Here is a 22,387-nt window from a genome sequence, read left to right on the forward strand (position 1 = left end):
CTAATCTGAATTTTTCTGAGAAAGATCCCTTCTCCTCCAGCCTTTTGCCAGCATTACCCCCTTCCCCCATCCCAATTTACTCCAGTGTCCTCAAGTCTAAGCCCCATTTCCTGTTTGGAAAACCCCTAGGTTTCTTTCTTCCTTATAATAAAGGGAGACAAGGAGTGTTGTGAATGTCTTAACCAGTGAAGACTCCCGTTTCAGGGGTCCTGCTTATTTCCTTAGGGCCTTATCTTCATGACCATCTGTAGGCAAATTTCTTATTCCCAAACATAACTCCCAGTCTACTAGGGGTGATGGCGGTTTAATTGCAAAAGTCAGGCCGTTTGTGGGAGACCACAGAACACGGATCCCAACCATTTAGCAGTTGAGGACAGAGCTGAAGCTGAGCTGACAGCCACAGGTAAGAGGAATTACCCTGCCCACCCCTCCACCCTGAGCCAACTACACCCGCAGTCACACCCTCAAGCCAGCACTCCTGCCACTTGAGTTAACACAGCATCACTTCTGGCTGTTTTGTTTGGTTTCGGTTCTTTCTTTCTTTCTTTCTTTTTTGGTGGTTAGCTGGAGACAAAAGTCTTTTCTCCCCAGGGTGGCTTCGAACCGTGATCCTCAGATCCCAGCCTCCTGAGTGTCTAGGATGTACAGCTGGGCCACGGGCGCGCTCAGCAGCACTTCTGATAGACGGCCTCTGGCCAGGGTCGCCCCTCCCGGGGTCTCAGGAGCGCTTGTAACTTCAGAGGCGAAGTGACCAGCCGCGGGGCACAGCGGTACGGCAGCCCGCCGGTCTGGCTTGCTTCGGCTGGGTGACATTGGGGTACAAGGGGAGCCCCAGGATCACGTCCGGGCAGGGCGTTCCCCAAAAGCCGGGAGTCAGGCGGAGGGGATGGAAGGGTACGAGGGGGGGCGGGGGTCCCCGAACGCGGGCGCCTGACTCCAGCGGCCGCTCGCGCGGGTTCTTTAAACGACCAGGTGGGGAGCGGACTCGCGAGGACGCAGGCGGGGTTGGGCTGAGGCCGGGTCACATGACTTCGCCGGAGGGGGCTCGCGGCCCCCTCCACCCCACCAGAGGGCGTCCCCCACAACGCGTGGTCGACCCTCATTGGCCAGTACTGCAACCAATAGAAATCGGCCATCTGGGATCCCAGCGTTCCGAGGCACAACCGAACATGCTGCTCGGCCATCTGTCCAATAAGAAGGGAGGCTTGTGGCTCTGCACCAATGATAAAGACTCAGGGGCGGGCTCTAAGGTCGGTCCAGGTTGGTGTGAGAGGCGGGCAGATATAAAAGCGGGCAGCCGGCGGCAGCGTCCGTCGGTGCTGCAGAGCTGCTGCTGGAGGATCGTTTTAAAGGGCCCGCGCGCCGCCGCCCCCTCGGCCCGCCATGCTGCTACCCGTTCCCCTCCTGCTCGGCCTCTTCGGCCTGGCTATCGCCGAGCCCGCCGTGTACTTCAAGGAGCAGTTTCTGGATGGAGGTAACGCCTGCTTCTGGCCTCGAGGCCATCTCAACGACTCGGCCGGCGCCCCCGCCCCCTCCCCCCCAGCCCGAGCTGCCTTGTCTGTCGCCTGTAATTATCGCTCCGAGGGCCAACACGGGGGCCCTCGGGGACCCGAGCCGCGGGCGATTCCTGTTCCTCCTCCTTGGGGAGCTCGGAGGACGCAGCGGCCTCCCGGGGCGGGAGTAAGGGTTCGCCCGAGGATCTCGAGCCGCTCACAAAATGTCAACCGGGAGACTGGGGAGGGGAGACTTGGGGGGGTTGGTCTCACTTTGTCCCGCCCCGCCCACCCATTCTCCCCCCCCGCCCCCCCCCCCCCCCCCCCGCTCAGCCGCCGCTTTGTAGCTCCTGGTGGATTTGGGGTGAAGGGATCCAACCCCGCTGACCTGCCCGCCTCTCTGAGCCACCCCCATCCCCCCCTCTCCAGATGATTGGACTTCTCGCTGGATCGAATCCAAACACAAATCAGATTTTGGCAAATTCGTCCTCAGTTCCGGCAAGTTCTACGGTGATCAGGAGAAAGATAAAGGTAAGAAGAGTCTGGGATCGGGTGCGGGTATGCAGGAGGACTTCCTGGCTGTAGAGCTGGAGTCAGCATACTTGAGCTGTGAGGTTGGTGGGGGGAACGAAGTGGGCGAGGTCATCTGTGTGTCCCAGGATGGAGGTCGGGGCAGGGGGAGGGGCACTCTCCATGGTAACCTCAGTGCTATCCCAATCTCAGGGCTGCAGACGAGCCAGGATGCCCGATTTTACGCTCTGTCGGCCAGATTCGAGCCTTTCAGCAATAAGGGTCAGACGCTAGTGGTCCAGTTCACCGTAAAGCACGAACAGAACATCGACTGTGGAGGCGGCTATGTGAAGCTGTTTCCCGGTAATCTGGACCAGAAGGACATGCACGGAGACTCTGAGTACAACATAATGTTCGGTGAGTGGCCCCTCAGCTGGAGAGAGAGTAGATTCCTTGTAATCCAGGAAGGTGATCTTTTAGAAAGCCCGTAAGTGATTAGACTTAGACTTTCTGTGGGAGAGCTAAGTAGAGATTTCATGTAATGACAGTTGGGTAGGGGCAGTCATTGGCCTAGGGTATTTTCTGAGTTTACAAACGAGCATGAGATGCTTCAGAGCACTGATATAGTCACTTGCACTTTGGGCCCTACACAGAGCCCTGTTAAGGACAGCTTCAAGGTCCCAACCTCATCTTTTCAGCTTTAATAGACCTGAGTTTAAGAATTGGGTCTTCCGGTCTAGTATGGTAACATACAGCTGTAATTTTACTACATGGGAGTGTGGGAAGGCTGGAGCAGGACGGAGAGCCGGCTGCAAGACCCCTGTCCTGTCTTAAACGTACAAAAAGGAAAATAAGTCAAGTTTTCCTTTCAGAAAGAGGGGCGGGGCTGCCCTGTGTGGGCAGTTCAGTTTGTGACCCTTAAGTGATCTACTTTCCACCCAGGCCCTGACATCTGCGGTCCTGGCACCAAGAAGGTTCATGTCATTTTCAACTACAAGGGCAAGAACGTGCTGATCAACAAGGACATCCGGTGCAAGGTGTGCCTGGGGCTGGCAGTAAAAGGCTGTCCTTCAGGGAAGGCCCCAAGCCAGCCAAGTGGGCGGGGCTCAACTCCCTCCTTCCCTCCCTCTTCAGGATGATGAATTCACTCACCTGTACACGCTGATCGTCCGGCCTGACAACACCTACGAGGTGAAGATCGACAACAGCCAGGTGGAGTCAGGGTCCCTGGAGGATGATTGGGACTTCCTTCCCCCCAAGAAGATCAAGGACCCTGATGCTTCCAAGCCAGAAGACTGGGACGAGCGGGCCAAGATCGATGACCCCACAGACTCCAAGCCTGAGGTTGGTGCCTGGGCAGCGCTTCTCTCCCGCCATCTCGCAGAGTGGAGGACAGCAAGGCCCCCCCTCTGACCTTCTGGTGTACCCCTAGGACTGGGACAAGCCTGAGCACATCCCTGACCCCGATGCTAAGAAGCCTGAGGACTGGGATGAGGAGATGGATGGAGAGTGGGAACCCCCAGTCATTCAGAACCCTGAGTACAAGGTGAGTGAGCGCCTGCTAAGAGCATGCATGGCCCTGGGTTGGGACTGCGCAAAGCAAGCCAGGGCTTAGGGCTCTGCTCAGGAGTGTACCCATCTCTGCGCTCACCTCTGGTTCCCTTCTGTAGGGCGAGTGGAAGCCACGGCAGATTGATAACCCTGATTACAAGGGCACGTGGATTCACCCAGAGATCGACAACCCTGAGTACTCTCCTGATGCCAACATCTATGCTTATGATAACTTTGCAGTGCTGGGCCTGGACCTCTGGCAGGTGAGACAAGCATCCCCCAGAGTGTCAGTCACCTGGGAGGCTGGAGGAAGGGACAGGCCTGGGCGTTGAACCCAAGCAGGTCTCTCGCCAAGGTGTCCAAGGTGGTGTGTGTGTGTGTGTGTGTGTGTGTAACTTGCACTGTTTCTTAGTTTTTTGTTTTTTTTTCCTGCCAGTCCTGGGCGTCGACTCCAGGCCTAGGCACTCACTGTCCCTGATCTCCTTTTGCTACAGCTCCACTTCCAGCTTTTTCTGTGATTAATTGGAGATGAATCTCAGACTTTTCTGTACAGGCTGGCTTCAGACAGATCCCCAGATCTGTTTCCTGAGGAGCTAAGTCACTATGTTCTGTTTTTATTTTTGTTTTGTTTTGTTTTTTATCGTCAGTTGTGGGGCTTCAACTCTGGGCCTGGGCACTGTCCCTGCGCTCTTCAGCACAAGATAAGAGTCTCACGGACATTCCTGCCCAGTCTGGCTTTGAACCGAGATCCTCAGATCTCAGCCTCCTGAGTAGCTGGGATGACAGGCGTGAGCCACCAGCGCTTTTGTGCCCCCTCCCCCCTGAAAATTTGGAATTGAAATCAGGTCCTTGGGTTTGGTACATGTTTTCTTTTTAAGAAATTTTTTTGTTGGTCATGGGCCTGAACCCTGGGCCTGGGCGCTGTCCCTCAGCTCTTCAGCTCAAGGCAAGTGCTCTACCACTTGAGCCACAGCACCACTTCCTGGTACATATTTTCTTCTCAAGTATTTCTTAGTTTTTCTCTATTCATTTAACCTCCCTCCCTTGAGGTTCTCAAAGTACTTTATGCAAATTAGTTCATCAAGCTATTGCCAGTTAGCAGGAACTGGGTTTCTAACAGGCATATTAGGTGCCTAAAAAAGATCTGCGCAATGGGGTGAATCCCCGCTTCACAGATGAAGGAGCCTTGTGCAGAAAAGTGAAGTTGGGAGCCCAAGGTCACGCAGGTAGGAAATGGCAGAGCTGGGGTTTGAACCCCAGGAGTGCAGCCCATCTCGTCCTTTGAACATCATATCAGCCCTGTTTATACCCTTATTTTTCCTGAACAGGCAGGCATGTCTTGCTAGATAGCTGAAAGCAGGTCAAAACTCTGGATTCCCTGCTTTATAGCCTCCTGAGGCAGCTGAGATTATAACTGTGCCACCATCCCCAGCATCTTTTTTTTTTTTGGTTGGTCGTGGGACTTGAACTCTGGGCCTGGGTGCTGTCCCTGAGCTCTTTAGCTTAAGGCTAGTGCTGTACCACTTGAGCCACAGCACCACTTCTGGTTTTCTGGTGGTTAATTGGAGATGAGTCTTATACACTTCCCTGCTTTGAACCATGATCCTCGGATCTCAGCCTCCTGAATAGCTAGGGTGACAAATATGAGCCACTGGTACCTGGCTGCCAGCATTTTTTTTTTTTTGACAGTCCTGGGCTTGATCTCAGGGCCTGGGCACCGTCGATGAGCTTCTTTTGCTCAGGGCTTAGGGCTAGCCCTCTACTACTTGAGCCATAGTGCCACTTGCAGTTTTTTCTGTGTATGTGGTAGTGAGGAATGGAAGCCAGGGCTTCATGCATGCTAGGCAAGCACTCTACCACTGAGCCACATACTCAGCACCTTGCAGATGCAGCCATTGTAGCAGACAGAAACACAAGCAGGCAGGTGGAGCCCTGTCCAGATCATCTCACCTCCTCTTCTGTTCACCTTCCCCAGGTCAAGTCTGGCACCATCTTTGACAACTTCCTCATCACCAATGATGAGGCATACGCAGAGGAGTTCGGCAATGAGACGTGGGGCGTCACAAAGGTGGGGCTTGTGCCCCCTTGGGGTTGGGGATGGGGCGGGACTGGCAGGCCGGGGGCCCTGGTGCTGAAGGGAGCCAATCTGTTCCCAGGCAGCAGAAAAGCAGATGAAGGACAAACAGGACGAGGAGCAGAGGCTAAAGGAAGAGGAGGAAGACAAGAAGCGCAAGGAGGAGGAAGAAGCGGAGGGCAAGGAGGACGAAGACGACAAAGATGAGGAGGAAGAGGAGGAGGAGGACAAGGAGGAAGAGGAGGAGGAAGAAGCTGCTGGCCAGGCTAAGGACGAGCTGTAGAGGCCAGGCCACCCGCCTCCAGGGCTGGACTGAGGCCTGAGCGCTCCTGCCGCAGAGCCGGCGCGCCAAATAATGTCTCTATGAGACTACAGAACTTTCTTTTTTCCTAGGCGGGTTCAGATTGGGGGTGGATTTTGGTTTTGTTTCCCCCGCCTAATTTTTTTCTTTTCCTTTTTTTTTTTTTTTTTTACTGGTGTTTTGTCTTCAATTCTACAGTCCTCACCCCTGGCTCTGGTCACTGTTGATTGACATGTCCCTTCTGGTCCCCTTAGTTATTCCCCTCCAACCCCAGGAACAAAAGTGTGGAGGAGAAGCCACAGGCTTGAGATTCCATCTGCTCTCCTTACAGCCCAGAGGTGGGGGGGGGGGGGGGGGAGGAGAAAGGGGTGGCGTGTCCGGACCCCCAGCACTGAGGAGGAATGGGGCCTCTTCCCATCCCCTCCTTTCCTGCCCTGCCCCCAGGACTGGGCCACTTGTGGGTGGGGTAACAGGTTCCAACTTGGCTCACACTGAGATTGTAAGAACTACAAACAAAATTTCTATTAAATTAAGTTTTGTGTCTTCCTCCTTTTGAGTCTCCTTCTGCGAGGAGGATGGACAACAGGCAACTAAAGGTAGCAATTTTAGGGGGGCAGCTTTTTCTGCTGCTAGAGAAATGGCTGAGGCCAGATGCTGGCGCTTCACACCTGTAATCCCAGCTGCAGGGGAAGTGGAAATCAGGAGGATCATGGTAATCTACCAGCCTTCCAAGTGGACAAAGCTAAGCGTGGTGACACACCTGTCATCCCAGCTTATGGTTCACACCTAAAGTGCATTTCCACTCCCTATATCAAAAACAACCAGGGCTGAAAGGGCTCAGTAATGCAAAGCACCTGCTTAGCAAGCACAAGGCCCTTGGTTAAAACTCCAGTACAGCAAAAAAGAAAGTGGCCAAGTGTTCCCCAAGATGACAAGCCAGCCCAGTGGAAGAAATCCTGTTACAACCTCTACTCTTGCTCCCTATTTGAATTTACCTATCCTTGGTACCAGACTGGTGCATTTTGGTAATACCGCCAATTGGGTAGGGAACTTAGAATCAGGTGATGGGGTGTGTGGATCCAAGGGCTAGAGTTGGGATATGGCTCAGTGAAAAGAAAGACTTGTGCCTGGACCCATGTGACTCAGGTCATGTGTTGAGGATACTCAGGCTGAGGAGCCTGGTCCAGAGCCAGCCTGGGCAGAAATGTCCTAAGACTTGGCACTAATTAACCACCTAGAAAGTGGAAGCAGACTCAAGTGGTAGAGTGGCTAGCCTTTAGTCAAAAAGCTCAAGGGCAGTGCCCAGGCCTTGAGAGTTCAATCCCCACTCTTGATACTGTAAATAAGGAGTGCGAATAGAGGTGGAAGGCACTTCTGGGGTTCATGAATCTCTTTGGGGTAGCAGGAGGGGTGGGCAGGAGCTTCTGACTGAGTTGGTAAAGCCGTGAGCCAACCTTAGCACCCTTCTATGCTCTGGGTGTGAAGGGAGGACAGACAGGAGCTGGGCACACGGACAGGTGACTGGTGTCTGCTGGGACACCGGTCATGGTCACTTCAGACTTGGGATGTTGCACCCCACGTTATCTACTAACTGGAATGCAACCAATTCAAGTGGCAACCCACCCTTCCAGGTCCCCCTGCCCTTGGTCTGGCCTCTTGTACTTCATTCTCCCTAGTATGTGTTTGGCTGGGGATGGGGGATATGCATTAAGAGAAAAGGAATTCCAAATTCAATAAAGAGGGCTGGGAAGGTGGCTCAGTGGTAGAGCGCTTGCCTTGCATACCTGAGGCCCTGGGTTCAATTCCTCAGCACCACATAAGCAAAAAGGAAAAAGCTGGAAGTGGCGCTGTGGCTCAAGTGGTAGAGCGCTCGCCTTGAGCTGAAGAGCTGAGGGACAGCGCCCAGGCCCAGAGCTCAGGTCCCACGACCAGACCCAAACAAACCAACCAAATTCAATATAGAGTCCTGCAAAGTTATCATCTTCATACTTTGGGGGTATAGTTTGGGGATAATGGGATTACTGTAGCAGTTGGAAGGGAGCAAGTTGGGTGCTGATGGCTTAATGTTATTCAAAGAGTTAGGTCTTAGGATCAGTGTTTGAGGCCAGCCTGGGCAGGAAAGTTCGTGAAACTAACCACCAGAAAACTTGAAGTGGAGCTGTGGCTCAAGTGGTAATGAGTACAAACCTTGAGAAAAATTTGAGAATGGGAGGCCCTGAGTTAGAGGGTTCGAGCCCCACCACAAGTACTGCACCCCCCACCCCAAGTGAAGAGGGATGGGGGTCACAAAATGTGTCACTCCCAAATTGAAACGATCTCTATTGCTTGACTGTTAGGGATCCGTCTGATTAGCCTGTAGTTTCAGGGTTCCTAAAGGTTTTTAGGAGGAAGTACAAGTATCTGGAGCAAGAACATGGAAAGGTAACGTCATAAAGAAAACCTGGATGTAAAAGTGGCGACGCAGGAGCCATTTTGCGGTCAAATGACGTCACCGCTAATAAGCATGGCGTCACTCTCACGAGGCCACGTGACTACTGCCTGCCTCCCTCAAGGCGGAGCTTGATCTGCGCATGCTTAGTCCCAACGAGGGCTTGTGCGCATGCTCACAAGGCGCCGGGGTGCGCGCGCAGCTTACCCGGAAGAGCTTGGCGCTTGGCGCGGCCGAGCGCTAAGATGGCGGCGGCGTGAGTTGCATGTTGTGTGAGGATCCCGGGGCCGCCTCGTTGCTCGGGCCCCGTCATGGCCGTCACCATCACGCTCAAAACACTGCAGCAGCAGACCTTCAAGATCCGCATGGAGCCTGATGAGACGGTGCGGGCCGGGCCGGAGCCCCGGGCGTGGGGGCGGCGCGAGTGACGGGTGCCGGGGAGGCCGGGATCCCAACGGGAGCGGCGCGGAGGAGGCCGCGGGCAGGGCCGCCCGCCCCCCGCCGCCCGCCGCCCGCCCCCCGCCGTGCCCGGAGCCCCCGATCGTCGCTGGCTCGGCCCCGACGGCTCCGGGCCGCGCCGGCAGGTGTCAGGGAGGCCCCGCCCCCGGGCGCCCGGCTCGGGTGTCCGCGCCCTCGCGGGGCGCGGGCGCCGCAGGCTCGGGGTCCCGGCTGGGCTCCGCGCTGCCAGCGCGGCGGGCGGCTCCGCAGGTCCTCGGGGGCCGAATCTGACCGCGAGGACTTAAAAGAGATGCGGACCGGGGAGGGGGGACAAGGCGGCGATGAGCATGGTAACCAGGGCTCTCAATCTGACTAGCTTTGGTGGTCCGTGTTTGGCCCGTGTGTTCTTTCCCAGTCAGTGAGCACTGCCATGTCATCTTGCTAAGTCTGCAAAAACAAAAAAGCCAGGCTTGTCATTTGAGGACCCTTCCTTTTATAGATGTGGGGGCCTAAGTGTTAAACTTTGCCACGGTCACAGCAAGTGGGCAGAGATGGCGTTCCAATTCGTTGTGCTTTCCTCTGACAGCCCCAGGGTTTTCACGTGTGTGTGTGTGTCCGTGTCCCAGGGCTTGAACTCAGGGTCTGGGCACTGCCCCCTGAGCTGAGCTTCTTGTGCTCAAGGCTAGCACTCTACCACTTGAGCCACGGTGCCACTTCCGGCGTTTTGGTAGTTAATTGGAGATAAGAGTTCCACGGAGTTTTCCACTGAGGCTGGTTTCAAACCAAGACCCTCAGATCTCGGCCTCCAGAGTAGGATTTCAAGTGTGAGCTGCAGGCCTGGCTTTTGTTTTGTTTTTGAGACCGTTTCTGTAGGTAGCCCAGGCTGAGATCTGTGGATTTGGACAAGTGGCTTAATTTACAATATGAGGCCACTGGGACCCATTTGATACAATTACAATGTGTGAAAATATGATACATGCACCCTTACAATCTGTAGTAACTTCCCAGTAAATAGAGGTCACTGTTATTATCTGAGGTCAGCTGAGTGGAGAACAATAGGGAGAAATAATGTTTCATTTCTCAATATATTTCCTGTCATCTGAAATACATAGTTGCTTTTTTCCTCCCAATGTTGCCTACTCCATGACAGCAGTGAGTTTTAGGGCCCATGTGGGTGAATTCAGGGCCTCAGTGTCATCCCTTAGTTTTTGCATCCTACTATAGGAGTCACAGCTCTACTTCTGGCTTTTTGATGGTTCTTTGGAGATAGAATCTAAGGGATTTTCTTGCCTGGGCTGGCTTCGAACTGCCATCTTTACATCTCAGCTTCCTGAGTAGCTAAGATTACTGGCATGAGCACCCAGCTGTTGGGTTTTGTGCAATGCTTTGGCCTCTGTACAGGAACTTGAATGAGCTGAGGTTGCAGCTCATTGGTAGAGTGCTTGCCACTCAGGCCTGGTGGCCCTGGGTTCTATGCCCAGTGCTCAAGACAAAGGACAACATAAAACGACCTCACAAAGTCAGAAAAGGCTTATTAGTCAATGCTCTGTCATGAGTACGCCTGACTACAAAGCTCAGCCTCTGTCCTGGGGACTGGCAGCTGGGCTCCCTAGAGCAGAAGTGGGAGAGAAGGGTCAGGGCTTGCTATGAACCTCTCTGCTTGTCTCTCCAGGTAAAGGTCCTGAAGGAGAAGATAGAGGCTGAGAAGGGCCGTGATGCTTTCCCAGTGGCTGGACAGAAGCTCATCTATGCCGGCAAGATCCTGAGCGACGATGTTCCCATTAGGGACTACAGAATCGATGAGAAGAACTTTGTGGTCGTCATGGTGACCAAGGTGGGTGGATGGCCTAGAAGGTGGGGGGGGTGCTGGCAGAGAGCGCGAGTGCCCAGGAGAGATTAGCCATGGGCAGGGCGGGGTGGCCATGCGGCGGGATATGGGGGCTTGATAGAGCCTTTGCTGACGCCTGTTCCCTTGCTGTCACAGGCCAAAGCTGGCCAGGGTACCTCAGCACCCCCAGAGGTCTCACCCACTGCCGCCCTTCCGGAGTCCTCCACACCCTTCCCGACGGTCCCTGCCTCAGGCATGTCCCAACCCCCACCCACCAGCAGAGAGGAGCAGAGCCCGTCGGAGGAGTCGGCCACCACGACATCGCCAGAGTCTCTGTCAGGGTAAGGCAGGGGCAGTACCCCCCACCTTGGGCCCTCTCTCCCTCCACCCCCCCACAAGGGCACCTCCAAAGCGCCTCCTGCACCTGGGGGGAGGGACGAGCCGCCAGAAGCCAGGGTCCGATTTCTCTCTCTTGAATTTGCAGCTCTGTTCCCTCTTCAGGTAGCAGCGGGCGAGAGGAAGACGCGGCGTCCACGCTAGGTGGGTGGGTGGTCCCCAGGGCAGAGGTGACTGGGTGCCCACAGCCATCAGCTGGGGTGGGCCCCGGGAGCTGCTCGGCGCCCATCCCTGGTGACCCAGGCTCCGCTGCTCCCTCCACAGTGACGGGCTCTGAGTATGAGGCGATGCTGGCGGAGATCGTGGCCATGGGCTACGAGCGTGAGCGGGTGGTGGCCGCCCTGAGAGCCAGCTACAACAACCCGCACCGGGCTGTGGAGTATCTGCTCACGGTGAGGGCCTCACCGGGGAGGCGCAGCCTGTGGCAAGGGCCCCTGGGGAGCGGCTGGGTAGGGCTTCCCCCAGGAAGCCGCTGGGAGGGGCGGCGGGTGGGCTTTGAGGGAGGGTGCCTGGGGCCTCCCAGTCTCCTGCCAGGGCAGGCCACCCTGGAGGAGGCCTGGGTACGAATATTAGACCACACCCCTGACAGGGAATTCCGGGGAGCCCCGAGCCTGAACATAGTGCGGTCCAGGAGAGCCAGGTGCCCGAGCCATCAGCCACAGAAGCAGGTGAGCCATGGGAGGGAGGGCATAGGGCATCTGGTGTCTGTGTTCTCAGACCCTGGAAGTCCTGCATGGTGTCTGACCACACGCGTGCTCCCTCCCGCCAGCTGGGGAGAACCCCCTGGAGTTCCTGCGGGACCAGCCCCAGTTCCAGAACATGCGGCAGGTGATCCAGCAGGACCCAGCGCTGCTGCCCGCCCTGCTCCAGCAGCTGGGCCAGGACAACCCTCAGCTGCTGCAGGTGGGGCCCAGGGCAGAGGGGGCGCTCAAGTGCCGGTTCCCCTTTCCCAAGGATGCCTGGATCGGGGTGTCGGGTGGGTGGCTCTCCTGGGATTCTCCCCACACACACACATACACCTCTGCTCCCTGTGGAGATGTGCTGTCTGGACCACCAGGGAGGCGTGGGGAATTTGATCACAGAATCTTGGAGCTGGGTGTGGGCGTCCTGGGCTCTGCCTCTCACCTGGGTGCCCTAGCAGCCTCCTCTGGGCCCAGCTGCCCACCTCTCACGGCACCATGGGTGCCTTCACAGGCAGGTGCTGCTCTCCGCTTTCACTTGTACTCCCCCCCCCCCCCCCCCCCCCCCCCCCCCCCCCCGTCACCACCCTCACGGGACAGTCTGCAATCCCGGACCTTGGCGAACACCTGCCATTGTCTGAGCGGGTCTCTGGCTAACTTAATGTCTTAAAAAGTTCTGTTTTTGTTTGCTTGTTTGTTTGGCCAGTCCTGGGGCTTGAACTCAGCACCTGGGCGCTGTCTCTGAACTTCTTTTGCTCAAAGCTAGCACTCTACTGCGTGAGCCCCAGCGTCACTTTGAGCTTTTCTGTGTATGTGGTACTGAGGAATCGAACCCAGGGCTTCATGCCTGCTAGGCAAGCGCTCTACCACTAAGCCACCTTCCCATTCCTTAAATATGTTTTTTTGGTTTGTCTTTCAGCTGGTCCTGGGGCTTGAAGTTGGCCTGGGTGCTGTCTGTGAGCTTCCTTTTTGCTCAAGTCTGGTGTTTTACCACTCTGCCATTGCCCCACTTCCAGCTTTTTGTTGGTGTATTGGAGTTTCACAGTCTTTCCTGCCCAAGCTGGTTTTGAATCATGATCTTCAAATCTCAGCTTCCTGAGTAGTTAGGATTATAGACATGAGCCACTGGTGCACCTGGCCTAGTAAAATTATTTTTCTTCTTCTCCCTGGTCATGGGGCCTGCACTCAGGGCCTGGGTGCTATCCCTGAGTCCTTATGCTCAAGGCTAGTGCTCTACCACTTTGAGCCACGGAGCCACTTCCGGTTTTCTGGTATTTCATTGGAGGTAAGAGTCTCATGGACTTTCCTTCCCAGGCTGGCTTCGAACTGTGATCCTCAAGTCTGAGCCTTCTGGGTAGCTAGGATGACAGGCTCGCGCTGCCATAGTGAAGTTTTTTCCCTAAGCTTTTGAGACTCCACAACAGCCTTCTTCCAGACCCCTCCCCTCTCCATCCCAGTTGCTTGAACCATGGCCTGCTGGGACTACACGGGACCATTTCCACTTCGCTTCGGCTCCGCCCAGCTCCTCCTCTGGCCCAGTTCCCCTGCCCACGGCCCACAGCCCGACTGGAGAGAAAACACTTTTCTTCCACATGAATGTGGTCAGGAGTTGACAGAAACACAGCTGCTTCAGAACCTCCAGGGTCCCAACACGCTGCCGTGTGACCTTACAACAGACTCTAGGCCAGGCATGGGGCGCACACCTGGAGTCCTAGCACTTGAGAAGCTGAGGTGGAGGTTGGTGGGTAACAGGCCAGCCTGGGTTGAGAGTGAGACCTCATCAAAAACAAGAAAAAAGCTGAGTACCAGTGGCTCACACCTGTCATCCTAGCTACTCAGGAGGCTGAGATCTAAGGATTGTGGTTCAAAGCCAGCCCAGGGAAGGAAAGTCTGTGAGACTCTTATCTCCAATGAATCACCGGAAAACCAGAAGTGTGGCGTGGTTCAAAATGGTAGAGCGCTCACCTTGATGATTATTATATATTTTTTTTTTATCAGTCGTGGGAGCTGAACTCTGGGCCTGGGTGCTGTCCCTCAGCTCTTCAGTTCAAGGTGATTGCACTACCACTTGAGCCACAGTGCCACTTCTGGCTTTTTCTGCTTATTTTGTGCTGAGGAATCGAACCCAGGGCCTCATTCGTGTGAGGCAAGCGCTCTACCACTGAGCCACCTTCCCTTGCCTTGATTAGAAAAGCTCAGGGACGGTGTCTAGGCCCTGAGTAAGTCCCATGACAGACAAAAATAAAATAATAAAAATAGGTACACTGGGCTGAGGTGCAGCTCTGGTGGTAAAGCCAGCATGAGGCTTTGGGTTCCCAGGTGCCCCATCCAGTCCCATCTTTTCAAGTTTTAACTGTCACCATCTCCACCTTGGTTTTTTTCTTTTTGTCTGTCATAGGGCTTGAACTCGGCCTGGGCATTGTCCCTAAGCTTTTCTGCTCAAGACTAGAGCTCTACCACTTTGAGCCACAGCTCCACTTCCTATTTTCTGGTGCTTAGTTGGAGATAAGAGTCTCATCGTCTTTTCCTACTCAGGCTGGCATTGAGCCATCATCCTCAGATCTCAGCCTGTTGAGTAGCTAGGATTATAGGCATGAACCAGCAGTGCCTGGCTTTTTTTTTTCTCTTGGGTGCCTGGGGCTTGAACTCAGCGCCTAGGTGCTGTCTCTCATCTTTTTTACTCAAGGCTAATACTATGCCACTTGGGCCACAGCTCCAGTTCTAGCTCTTTTGGTGGTTAATTGGAGATAAGAGAGTTTCAAGGACTTTCCTGCCCAGGCTGGCTTTGAACCTCAGATCTTAGCTTCCTGAGTAACTAGGATTATGGGATTGGTGCCCAGTTTACCACCATGACTTTCTGTCGCACTGGAAGAAGTCCTGACCCTTACCTGGACTTCATCCCCCCTTCCCTTTCTTTGTGTGTGCCGTTCTTGCCATCTGAATCTTCTTCCATTTCTCGTTTGTCCACCCCTGGGCCTTTGCAATTGCTGCTTGTTCCACTTGGTAGAAATCCTCCCTCTTTTCTGCTTGTTGGAGCCAGCAGCCCCTCCCAACTAGGTCCTCAGTGCCTTCCTGCCCACACCTGCTGTTGAGTGGTCCGTGGATTTGCCCACAGCCTCTCTGTCCTTGGCGCAGGAGCTGGAGCTGTTTCCATGGCTACAGTGCTGTTTAGCTGGATTTTGTTTTTGTGCTAGTATTGGGGCTTGAACTCAGGGCCTGAGCACTGCCCCTTAGCTTTTTTTCCCTCAAGGCTGGCAAGCTACCACTTGAGCCAGTTTTGCTTCTGCCTTTTTGCTGGCTAGAGAGAAGAATCTCAGCTGGTAAAGCACTAGCCAATGAGCGAAAGTGTCAGGTACTGAGTTCTAGTCCTGGTCTCAGACCAAAAATAAGAAGTCTCAGCATCTTTCTTGCCCTGGCTGGTTTCACACCTCGATCCTCAGATCTCAGCTTCCTGAGAGGCGGCTGAGTCGCTGGGATGACAGGTGTGGCTCACTGGAATAGCATCTTCTGGGGGTTACCTGATGGGTATAAAAGCAAGGGCTGGGGTGGGGACTCCCGGAGAGGAATCAGGAGCTGAGGACCACTTCCCCCCCCCCCCCCCCACAGCAAATCAGCCGGCACCAGGAGCAGTTCATCCAGATGTTGAACGAACCCCCTGGGGAGCTGGCGGACATCTCAGACGTGGAGGGGGAGGTGGGCGCCATTGGGGAGGAGGCCCCCCAGATGAACTACATCCAGGTGACACCCCAGGAAAAGGAAGCTATCGAGAGGGTAAGAGGCCTGGCTGGGGTGACCCTACTATGGGGCAGCCCCTCCCAACCCCCCCTTCCTGCTCACCCCTGCCCATCTTCCCACAGTTGAAGGCCCTGGGCTTCCCAGAGAGCCTTGTGATCCAGGCCTACTTCGCATGTGAGAAAAACGAGAACCTGGCTGCCAACTTCCTCCTGAGTCAGAACTTTGATGACGAGTGACGCTGGGAGGCCAGGCCGCCCCCCCCCCCCCCCCCCCCCCGCGCCACAGAAAGTTTTATAAAAGAAAAGAATATATCTATATATATATTCATGTTTATTTAAGAAGTGGGAGAAAAAAATCAAAAACTTAAAAAAAAAAAACTAAAAAAGACAAAAAGCCAGCCCAGGTTCCCACCCTCCTAGAGGGCACCCCCTCCCCCCAATCTGAGAGGACCTGGGCCAGACAGCTGTCCCCCAGCCCCCCCCCCCCCCAGCCCAGCCTGCTCTAAGCTGCTGGCAGGGCCAGGAGGCGACAGATGGACCCGTCTTGGCCTCTGTCCCAGCTCTGTAGCCAGATGGAGAGGCGGCTGCTCGCTTCCCCATCTCCCCCCACGCTCCCCCACAAAGTACCCCTGCCCCGCCCTCTGCAGAATGAGGGGAAGCTGGAACCCCGAACTTTGCTCCTCCACTTGGAGTAGCTCAAGTCTTTCCATCTGGGGGGAGCCCCAAGAGGCCCCAGGCCCCACCCTCCCGGCCTTGGCCTCCAGCCTGGGAATGAAGGAACATCAGCTCTGGAGGCCAAGGCCAGCTCCACCCTGGAACAGAACCGCGTCTCTGATGAAGGTTTTGAAGTGAATAAAAGTTTTAAAAAACCAGCCCTCACAATGGTTCGTGCCTGCCGGGGGTTGGCGATGCCAGCTTGCCCAGAGCCGAGGCTGGCTGGCACGCGTGACTTGGGAAGGTGGGGAAGGGGAGAGGGCTGCGAGGCCCTGCAGATGGGGGGCTCCAGCCTGGCCTCGAGGGTTGCTGCTCCCCCCCCACAGTCTGCTTTGGCTACACTTCCCCCCTGGTAATTGGCTAATTACTGGAGATTAATGTTGGTAAACAGAAGCCTTCGGCACTGCCATCTGCTCCCCCATTATTTGCCTAGCCAGCCCGTGCTCTCCCTCTGAAGCTCCAGCTCTCTGTGGGGACTCCCGTCCCCCGGGTGCTGGGGAAGGAACAGAAGCCACAGAGCCCTTTGCTGGGGGCGGGGATGGGGACAGGCCTTTATTGAGAAAGCACAGGTCAGGAGCTGGGTGTCCCAGAGGCTGCTGGGTCCTGGGCTGCAACGGTAGCCAAAGCGGCAGCCCGCGCCTCCTGCTTCTGCTTCTGCTTCTGCTCCTTCAGGCGCTTGCGCTCCTGCTTCTCTAGGTCCTGCAGCAGCTCCTGGAAGCGGGCGCTCCTCGGGTCCACGTGATAGCCCAGGCGCTCCTGGGCCTCGGCCTGCAGCCGGGCCTTCCTCTCCTTGTCGGCCTGGGCCTTCTCCCAGCGCTCCCGCTTCTGCCGTCGCCAGTCCTCAATCAGCCGCGGCATCTGGGCCATGCACTCTGCGATGCGCTGCTCCCTGCGGGAGAGGAGGGTGGGGGTGAGGGCAGACGGACCCCATCTCCCCACGGCCTCCTCCACAGCCTGCCTCTCCCACAAGGTAGGCCAAGCCCCAATGACTCCCAGGGGCCACAGCCTTCCTTCCACCTGCCATTCATTCTAGACTTCTCTGAGCACCTGCTGTATGCTCCACTCACTGGGCACCGGTATGTCCTGAACATTTCACAGAGCACTGACGGTGTGCCAAGGACTTCTCTGAGCACTAACTGTATGCCTTAGGGTTCTCCAGAGCATGTACTGCTATGTCCCACAGACTTTTTTTTTTTTTTTGCCAGTCAGACCTGGGGCTTGAACTCAGGCCCTGGGCACTGTCCTTGAGCTTTTTGCTCAAGTCTCTACCACTTGAGCCACAGTGCCACTTCCAGCTTTTCTGTTTATGTGACACGGAGGAACCCAGGGCTTCACGCGTGTTAAGCAAGCACTCTACCACTAAGCCACGGTCCCAGACCACCCCCAGACTTCTTTGAACACGCAGTGTATACCAGCCCAAATCTAGGCACAGGAGTGAAGGCAAGAAACAGACTGACTCTCTCTCCCTCCAGCTTCGTGGGTCTGTAGCTGCCTTGCAGCTCCATTTTAAGGATTAGGAACTTGACACTGGAGGAAGCATGCACCCAGGGCCACGGCTTCAGCTCAGGATGAGCAAATAGGGGAGACCCACTCTTTTTTTCTTTGCTAACAGGACTCAGATCCAGGACACCTGACTCCACTTTCCCAGGTCTGCTGTTTCCTTAACTCTAAAATGCACTTGGTCTCCCAAGGCTGCAGGGAGACAGGGAAAGTAAACTTCCCAGCAACAAAGAACCTGGCCCTTCCCCCAAGGAAGTGCTGTAGGCCACATGACCATGAAAATGTCTCCATTTTCCCCTTAGATTGAATCTCTGACGCCTGCTCTGGATCCCCGACTTCCCCCACCACCCCACTACCCACACTTCCCATCTCCTCCATCCCACAACAGCCTCCTGGATGTGCCTTAAGGAATGATTCTACCTCAGGACCTTTGCACCCACTGCTCCCTATAGTGGAAGTACCCCTAATAATGCTGAGATATCCAGGGCTTGGCTAGAACATCACCTGCTCAGAGAAGGCATAGAGTTCCTGAACCTCAAAATCCTGACATGCACGCCTCACCCATCCAGTGGCTGTCTGAAACTTGTCTGTTTTGTGAGCCAGTGGCTCATACCTTCCTTTGATCCTAGCTACACAGGAGGCTGAGATCTGAGGATCATGGTTAGAAACCAGACTAGGTAGGTAACTTTGTTTATAACGTTGTTTATAACGTTTTTTTTGCCAGGCCCAGGGCTTGAACTCTTGAGCTTTTTCCTCAAGGCTAGCACCACTTGAACCACAGCGCCGCTTCTGGCTTTTTCTGTGTATGTGGTACTGAGGCACTGAACCCAGGGCCTCATGCATGCTAGGCAAACACTACCACTGAGCCGCCTTCCCAGCCCTCGTGAGGCTCTTTTTATCTCCAATAAACTACCAAAATGCTAGAAATGGAGCTGTGGCTCAAGCGGTCAGTGTCAGCCTTGAGCAAGAAAGCTCAGGGACAGTTCCTAGGCCCCGAGTTCAAGCCCCAGGACTGGCGCACGCCCGCGCACGCGCACACACACACACACACACACACACACACACACACACACAGTCTTGGGACAGCTCCTAGGCCCCGCGCACACGCACGCACACAGTCTCGTTCCCTGCCGCACCCTCAGCGCCCCGGCCGTGCACAGAGAACAACTGGCAGACGCGGGCCCCCGCGCAGGCGCATGCGCAGGCCCCCGCGCAGGCGCGCACGCACCTGGCCCGCCGCTGCTGCTCCTGGGCCAGCCGCCGCGCCCGTAGAGACTCCTGCATGGTCGCCAGGCTCGGCTGCCACTCCCGCTCCTCGGCCTCCAGCTCGTCCAGCTGCTCCGGCGACGGCCACAGCGAGCCGGGGGCCACCCCGGAGGCGGCGCCGTGCCGCGCGAACTGCTTGGCTGCGTAGCGCGGCCCCAGCTGCCACTTCGGGGTCAGGGGGTCCTCCGGGTCGGGCCACCAGGGCCCGGGCGAGCGGCGCGGGGGCGGGGGCGCGCGGTAGCCGCGGGAGCCGCGGCCCCAGGCCGCCGCCAGCCCGAGCAGGCCGCGCGCGGGCCGCACGGGCGCCGCCATCTTGGCCCTGCGGGGTCCTCGCGGGCGGCCGGCTGCCCACGGCGCTGCCTGCGCCCACGCCCGGCCGCCGGGGCCCGGCAGCGCGAGGGGCAGCCCGCGCCGCGGCTCCGGCCAAGGGGGCTTTTGGATGTAGTCGGTGTCTTGGACGGCGTCCACGCTTTACTTCGTTGGCGATGGTGCCAGTCGTCGTGTGTCCCTTTTGTGTGGGCCTGTCCCGGGGCTCGATCTCAGGCCTGGGCGCTGGCTCTGAGCGCTCTGCCCCTTGGGCCGCAGCGCCACTTCGGGTCCGACCCTGCTCAGTTCATTACAGTGAGGCGGGAAAACGGCAGCCGGGAGCTGGCGGCTCGCGCCTGCACTGGCGCACACACCGACCGCAAGACGCTAAAATCAAAGTCACTGTCTCAGTTCAGCGTTGGTTAACGTGCGTGAAGCCCAGGGCGCCATCCCAGCACACGGACAGAAGACCACAAAACGAACGGCCCGGCAGGGTTACGCGTTCCTGTGATCCCAGCACCAGGTCAAGAGAGGTAGAAGGACAGTGAGTTCCAGCACGTTCCTCCAAAACACGGAGCGAGAAAGGGAGTTAGGGAGGAAATGAACTTATGTTTGCACACCATTTTCCATGCCTTGTTACGTACCTGCAGTCAGTCCGTGGGAACAAAGTACAAAGTATATTTTCAGTTAGCATGGAATGTATCAGGCTTGTGTCAGAGTACAATTTACTTTTCTCACTTAATCTCCTGTTTTCCCATGTGGGTTCTTCTAGGTTTATAGAACATACTTTGTAACTGTGTTTTGCCCACTGAGGTCAGGGAAGCATTATTTCATTACTATTGGTGTGTGTGCGCGCGCGCTCACACATGCCAGTACTGGGGTTTGGACTTAGGGCTTGGTACTTGCTGGTGGCACTGGAACCCGCGATCAGCGAAAGGAGTCGGAACCTATAAGCTGCGGTGACTTCCCTTCACGACACCAAGACAGTGATGAGCCAGCAATAAAGTCAAATAGCTCAGGGTATTTAAAGCAAGCTCCAGGGCGTGTGGGGTGGGGTGGGAGGAGGCAGGACCACTCACTCACAGGTGGCCAGTGATAGTTTCTCCATCGGCAAAGTTACAGAAGCAGAGCTAGCAGTTAGTGATTACAAAATGGCGATTATGAATAACCAAAGCCATAAGTCCTTATCCCACATCTTCCCATCAAAGAAGCAAGTGAGTGAAATAGCAATTACCGTCTCTATAAGCAAAAGTAGTAAGTCCGCCAAGCAAAAACCACATTCCAACACTTCTTATCACATCCCAAATCAAACCACTTTCCAGGTTTTCTGGCTCTTTCTGAGTTTTGCTGTTATTCACCCGATTCCAGTAGCTCGTGTTAAACTCAGTCAATTACTTCAGCCTTTATCTTTGGATCTTTTTAATGACTTAGCCTGGAGTCTTTTTTCTACAGGGAGATCCTGCCTTTCAAGTTTGGCCCTATTCTTTTTTTTTTTTTTTAATTGTGAAAACACTGTACATGGGCAAGAGAATGAGTACATTTCTTTTTTTTTGGGTCCAGTCATAGGGCCTGAACTGTGGGCCTGGGTGCTGACCCGCAGCTCTTCAGCTCAAGGCTAGCACTCTACCACTTGAGCCACAGCACCACTTCTGGCTTTTTTCTTTTTGCTTATGTGGTGCTGAGGAATCGAACCCAGGGCCTCAGGCATGCAAGGCAAGCGCTCTACCACTGAGCCACCTTCCCAGCCCTAATGAGTACATTTCTTATCAAGCATTGTTGCCTTTTCCTTTGTTTCCCCTTCCCATCCCTTCCCATCTCCCACCCCCCTTTGGCCCTATTCTCAATAATTTTGTTCTGTTTCTATTTTCACATTTTATATTCTTTTGGGGGCATCATCACACACCCTCTACAGCTTGGGCCATGCCCCCAATGCTGGGGCAGCAGCGAAATGAGCCAGGCCCCGCCTGCGCTGGAGCCAGCTCTTAGCCCTGACCATTTTTTGTGTATAGTTCATGGGTTCATTGCATTGATATGCAACCATCCATTTCCAGAACTTCTCATTTTTTCTTTTTTTACCTGTCGTGGGGCTTGAACTCAGGGCCTGGGCACTGTCTCTGAGCTTCTTTTTGCTCAAAGCTAGTGCTGTACCACTTGAACCACACTGCCACATCAGGCTTTTTTCTGTGTATGTGGTGCTGAGGAATCGAACCCAGGGCTTCATGCACGGCAGGCCAGCGCTCCACCACTGAGCCACCTTCCCAGCACCAGAACTTTTCTTCTGTTGCAGGACTGAAGCCCTACCTTCCTATACATTCACTCTCCGCCCTTCTCCCCCAACTCTTGCACCCACAGCCCACTTTCTGTCCTCCTGAATGTGAGACTTTGTGGTTGGACTCTTAACAAACGTCCTTTTGTGAACGACTATGCCACCTGACATTAATGGGAGCCTGTAATCCCAGCTAGTCAGAAGGAGTCCACGAGACTCTTATCTCCAATTCCAGCAAAAGCTGAAAGGCAAAGCGTGGCTCCAGTGGTAGAGCACCAGCCATGAGCAAAAAATGTTAAATGAGAGCACCCAGTCCTTAAATTTAAGACTCCATACCAGGAATAAAAAAAGAGAGAAAAAGAAAAAAAGGCGGATGCTGGGTGCCCTGCCATCCTAGCTGCTCAGAAGGCTGAGATCCGAGGATCTCGGTTCAAAGCCAGCCAGGCAGGAAAGTCCATGAAACTTTTTTATTTCCAATTACAAAGAGGTAGAGCGCTCACCTTGAGCTGAAGAGCTGAGGGACAGCGCCCAGGCCCGGAGTTCAAGCCCCAAGACCAACCCCACCCCCCAAAAAAGGAAAGAAAGAACGGGTGCAGCGGACAGCAGCAGGAAGGACTGGGGAGGAGCTGGGGTGCTGCTGGGCCCCGGCAGGTGTCCCGCCTGTGGCCGCCAAGCAGTCCCGGCAGCCGCCGCCAGAGGGCGAGCGCGCCTCGTGACGCGCCACCTGCAGACTGCGCGCGGGCAGACCCCGCCCCGCGCAGGCCCCGCCCCGCGCAGGCCCCGCCCCCGCCCCGCGCAGGCCCCGCCCCCGCCCCGCGCAGGCCCCGCCCCCCGCCCCGCGCAGGCCCCGCCCCGCGCAGGCCCCGCCCGCCCGCCCCGCTGCTTCCCACGGCCTCGGCCCG

General features: G+C 55.7%; 3 protein-coding genes across 4 annotated transcripts; 2 read left to right on the top strand and 1 right to left on the bottom strand.

Annotated features, from left to right (window-relative positions):
* The first annotated feature begins 1,303 nt into the window (after positions 1-1,303).
* Calr (calreticulin) lies at positions 1,304-6,475 on the top strand. Its single transcript, XM_042670679.1, has 9 exons — positions 1,304-1,474; positions 1,923-2,024; positions 2,217-2,420; positions 2,946-3,040; positions 3,138-3,347; positions 3,436-3,549; positions 3,674-3,817; positions 5,530-5,622; positions 5,711-6,475. The coding sequence occupies exons 1-9, from the start codon at positions 1,384-1,386 to the stop codon at positions 5,909-5,911; spliced, it is 1,254 nt and encodes a 417-aa protein (XP_042526613.1). The 5' UTR covers positions 1,304-1,383; the 3' UTR covers positions 5,912-6,475.
* A 2,090-nt stretch (positions 6,476-8,565) lies between these two features.
* Positions 8,566-15,751, top strand: Rad23a (RAD23 homolog A, nucleotide excision repair protein). 2 transcript variants are annotated; one of them, XM_042670681.1, is made up of 9 exons: positions 8,566-8,740; positions 10,468-10,629; positions 10,780-10,964; positions 11,108-11,163; positions 11,284-11,411; positions 11,609-11,687; positions 11,789-11,922; positions 15,306-15,403; positions 15,555-15,612. In XM_042670681.1, the coding sequence occupies exons 1-9, from the start codon at positions 8,669-8,671 to the stop codon at positions 15,610-15,612; spliced, it is 972 nt and encodes a 323-aa protein (XP_042526615.1). In that variant the 5' UTR covers positions 8,566-8,668. The 2 variants fall into 2 exon arrangements, with proteins under 2 accessions (XP_042526615.1, XP_042526614.1); XM_042670680.1 differs by having other exon boundaries at positions 8,568-8,740; positions 15,306-15,470; positions 15,557-15,751.
* Positions 15,752-16,681: 930 nt separating this feature from the next.
* On the bottom strand, positions 16,682-19,241 carry Gadd45gip1 (GADD45G interacting protein 1). The gene is made up of 2 exons (XM_042670682.1): positions 18,876-19,241; positions 16,682-17,036 (listed from the first exon to the last, which is right to left on the bottom strand). The coding sequence occupies exons 1-2, from the start codon at positions 19,223-19,225 to the stop codon at positions 16,718-16,720; spliced, it is 669 nt and encodes a 222-aa protein (XP_042526616.1). The 5' UTR covers positions 19,226-19,241; the 3' UTR covers positions 16,682-16,717.
* Positions 19,242-22,387: the final 3,146 nt, after the last annotated feature.

The sequence above is a fragment of the Dipodomys spectabilis genome, unplaced genomic scaffold, assembly GCF_019054845.1.
Source record: "Dipodomys spectabilis isolate Male_0828 unplaced genomic scaffold, ASM1905484v1 ptg000573l, whole genome shotgun sequence".
Taxonomy (NCBI): Eukaryota; Metazoa; Chordata; class Mammalia; order Rodentia; family Heteromyidae; genus Dipodomys; species Dipodomys spectabilis.

Coding starts and splice junctions, on each gene's coding strand:
- Rad23a (XM_042670680.1), top strand. CDS start 8,669: ATGGCCGTCACCATCACGCTCAAAACACTGCAGCAGCAGACCTTCAAG. Junction 11,688..11,788: donor GCCATCAGCCACAGAAGCAG/GTGAGCCATGGG, acceptor CCCTCCCGCCAG/CTGGGGAGAACCCCCTGGAG. Junction 15,471..15,556: donor AAAAGGAAGCTATCGAGAGG/GTAAGAGGCCTG, acceptor ATCTTCCCACAG/TTGAAGGCCCTGGGCTTCCC.
- Calr (XM_042670679.1), top strand. CDS start 1,384: ATGCTGCTACCCGTTCCCCTCCTGCTCGGCCTCTTCGGCCTGGCTATC. Junction 3,348..3,435: donor CCACAGACTCCAAGCCTGAG/GTTGGTGCCTGG, acceptor GTGTACCCCTAG/GACTGGGACAAGCCTGAGCA. Junction 3,818..5,529: donor TGGGCCTGGACCTCTGGCAG/GTGAGACAAGCA, acceptor CACCTTCCCCAG/GTCAAGTCTGGCACCATCTT.
- Gadd45gip1 (XM_042670682.1), bottom strand. CDS start 19,225: ATGGCGGCGCCCGTGCGGCCCGCGCGCGGCCTGCTCGGGCTGGCGGCG. Junction 17,037..18,875: donor GAGCAGCAGCGGCGGGCCAG/GTGCGTGCGCGC, acceptor CCTCTCCCGCAG/GGAGCAGCGCATCGCAGAGT.